The sequence below is a fragment of the Bison bison genome, unplaced genomic scaffold (assembly GCF_000754665.1).
Source record: "Bison bison bison isolate TAMUID 2011002044 unplaced genomic scaffold, Bison_UMD1.0 scf7180017864492, whole genome shotgun sequence".
NCBI lineage: Eukaryota > Metazoa > Chordata > Mammalia > Artiodactyla > Bovidae > Bison > Bison bison.
The window spans coordinates 3,685,926-3,689,090 of record NW_011495051.1 but is presented as its reverse complement, the minus strand read 5'-3'; the positions used below and the strand labels follow the sequence as shown (position 1 = coordinate 3,689,090).

General features: G+C 56.8%; 1 protein-coding gene across 1 annotated transcript in view; it reads right to left on the bottom strand.

Annotated features, from left to right (window-relative positions):
- Positions 1–1,485: 1,485 nt before the first annotated feature.
- The window catches only part of FEM1A (fem-1 homolog a (C. elegans)), a 3,929-nt gene continuing 2,249 nt past the window's right edge, over positions 1,486–3,165 (bottom strand). Inside the window, exon 3 of the mRNA XM_010828164.1 lies at positions 1,486–3,151. Coding sequence (XP_010826466.1) covers positions 2,981–3,151 — 171 coding nt within the window. The 3' untranslated portion in view covers positions 1,486–2,980. The remainder of the gene's footprint in view (positions 3,152–3,165) is intronic.

Genomic DNA, 3,165 nt, shown 5'->3' with positions numbered 1-3,165 from the left:
CTGCACACTTTCAATGCCTTCAACCTTGGGTCTCAGCCTTGCCCCCGGTGAGCGCAGGCAAACCTCCTCACTCTGAGCCTTTGTCTGCTGCGCCTACCAGCAAGGTGGGCCACCACCCTGGCTGTGTGACCTGGGGCAGACCACTTGGCCTCTCTGAGCTTGTCTCGTCACTGATAACTTGCACATAATAATTGACCCGGGTTTCCCAGGTGGCTCAGTGGTAAAGAATCCACCTGCCAATGCAGGAAATGCAGATTTGACTGCTGGATCTGGAAGATCCCCTGGAGAAGGAAATGACAACCCACTCATATGTTCTTGAGGAGCCTGGTGGGCTACAGTCCAGGGGATCAGAAAAGAGTGGGACATGACTTGGTGGCTAAACAATAATTGACTGTCAGCATGACCCACACCTGGGCTGCTGTGGCCCATCCAGTCCCAGTGAATGTCTCGATGTTGGCTGCCACGTGGCCTTCCGCTGGCCGCCATGTCAGGACCCAGGAGGACCCGTGTCATTCCTAAGTTCTGAGCTGCTGGGTCAACCCACACTGGAAATCTGCCTGAGCTTTACGATGGCCTTCTCTGAGAGTCTCGGGCTTAAGTCACAAGTCTCAGGCGTGAGCTTTTAAAGCATGCATTTGGCCCACATGGGTTCCCCTCTTTGGTGAGTCCTGTCAAACCCACGAATGGGGCCTACCACCCGGTCGGGGTTCAGTAAATGCTGCCAGTGCAGGTGTCTCCTGGGAGGCTGCTGAGTGGTGTCGGCTGGTAAGGGTCGTTGGGTCCCCATGAAATCAGGAGTTGGAGAACCCTCCAGCCCAATTTGCCACTGGAAGTGAGACGGCCCCAAGGCACAGTCTCCCTGTTGTCTCGGGAGGTGAGGATATGGGGAGATGCCTGCCTCAGGTATGGCTGGGTCAATCCTTTCCTCTACAGGGGCTTGAACCCGGCCTGGTGCAAGGCAGGCCCTGGGGAAACAGTCAACATCGGACTCCCAGGACAGTGCTGTGGGCGAGCAGTTGACTGACGATGCCAGTGCAGAGAAAATCAGAATTTAACAACATGGCAGGACAAAAGGAAAGGGTGGGACTTTCCTCCGGGAAACCCAAGTTTATGCACAGACCTCTTGGACCAGAGGGTTCATAGGCTCCATCACATGGTCTCAGGGAAGCAGGGCTGAGTTGGGGGCCTTCCTGTTCTCTTAGACCTTCCGGAAGGTCAAATCATGCCATGCTCTCCTCTGAGGCAACCCTCCTGCACAGCAGAGTTGACGACTAAGTCAGTGGTTTTATGTTTTTTCTGCAGTAATACATTTTCCTGACTAACTCTGACACTAAGCCCCAGGACATAAACTGGGATGGGAGCCGTGCTCCTTACCTGGGCCTTCCACACCAGGCAGACCCCTCCTCCCCCACCCACTCAGCACTCCCTTCCGCCCGCCCCCCCAAGTCGTCCATTTAACACAAGGTTGAACAACAGCACCGCTCATGCAGTTGACACTCCTCCTCTTTTTATTCCGGGCTTCAGGAGGGACAGTGAGGGCGGTTCCCGCCTTGATGGAAGGCAAAACCTGGTCTTGGAAATAAAGAACGTCCTAACTAACACTGCAAATCCAAAGAGACCTGGTTCCCTCGCTGGGGGCGGGGCATCCGGGGACCCACTGTGCTGCGGAAGACTTCCATCAGTGTAGCTGCCCCGTGACAAGGCTGCGGGAGGGGCACCGGCTCCAGTCCCCTTCCGCTCTTCCAACAGGCCAAGAACACTCTCCTGCTGGCGGCCAGGGCCATGGAGGACAGGCCCTGAGAATCCCACTGGGGAGGGTTCTCTGGCAGGAGGACTAACAATCCCCCTCCCCAGAAGCCCCCAGTGACGGGAGGCCGAGAGACACCCACCGTCTATCTAGCTGACACAGTGGGTCAACAGTATACCTGGCGTTGCCTCAGGGTCACCTGCATCCAGGTCTCCGAGCAGCTAAAAACTGGACACAGCCACTCAGGATGCTGGCCACGCACCTGTGCCGTCGGGCGTGACTTGTGATGTGGAAGCGGCCTGCGGTTTTAACTCATAAATTGTGAAAACCAAAGCCCAAACCAACCATGCTAGGTTTTGCTGGGCGAGAAGCAGCCTGGCTCCTAAAAAAGGCTAAGAGTGAACTATCAGAAAGAAACGTACTGTCACCTTCGCTCTGGGGACGGATACGTGGGGCTGGCACCTCCCTTCCTTAACACAATAAAGCTCACCTCTGCCGGCTGGGCCACCTCGGGCACGACAAAACCCTTGCTGCATGAAAATAACTTAGCGAGTCTGACAAACCAAAAATTTTAGAAAAAGAAAAAAAGTATATGGCAGCAAAACTTCAGGACTCCTGCATCACACCTGTAACCTGCCCGCTTAGTAAATAAACAGAACACCAAACCACGAAAGCTACGCAAAGGGCAGGCTGCCCCTCCCCGGGTGGAGACCCTTACCCACTGCAGGGTGGAGGGAGCAGGTGCGAACGTGCTAGAAAAGGCAGGTCTCCCAGTTTCCCCTCAGGGCCCCCCGTCCTAACCCTGCACTGGGGGGGTCTACGTCTATCCAGAGGCCGGACCAACTCTCAGCTTCTTCCTGCGTTTCTAGGTGGGGGAGGAAGGCAATGGCTTCAACTCATCCGCCTCTGAGTCAGAAGGAAAGACCCTCCTTAACCCAGGCAAACGGGGCGTGTGGGAGGTTGAGCGTCTTCTCAGGCCAAGGATGGGTGCGCAGGCTCCTGCAATAAAGTCCATTCTCCGAGCGCGTCACCCTGAAGGCTTCTAGCACCGACAGCTCGCTCACTCCTATCCCCGCTCCCTGCAGAGGGGAGGGGGGCCATGGAGGCGGGAGAGCCCCTCCCCTTTGTCGCTCTCCCAGGTTTCTAGCCACCGGAAGTGCTCCCAGAGAGAGGGCGGGACCGGTGCAGGCCCCGCCCTCCTGGGGTTCGCCTCTCCCACTGTGGTCAGTGTGGTCAGTGCAGCTCGATGAAGGCCTCCAGCTCCTCAGGGATGAAGCCCTTGTAGGGGATCTTGTTCTTGTCCAGGGCGCGGGCCGCAAGGCACTGCAGGGTCACGTAGTTGAAGGGCTGGATGGTGCTCTTGGCCAGCAGCTTCTCGTCCAGCAGCTCGTAGGCCGTCTTTTTCAATGCGGTGGTGG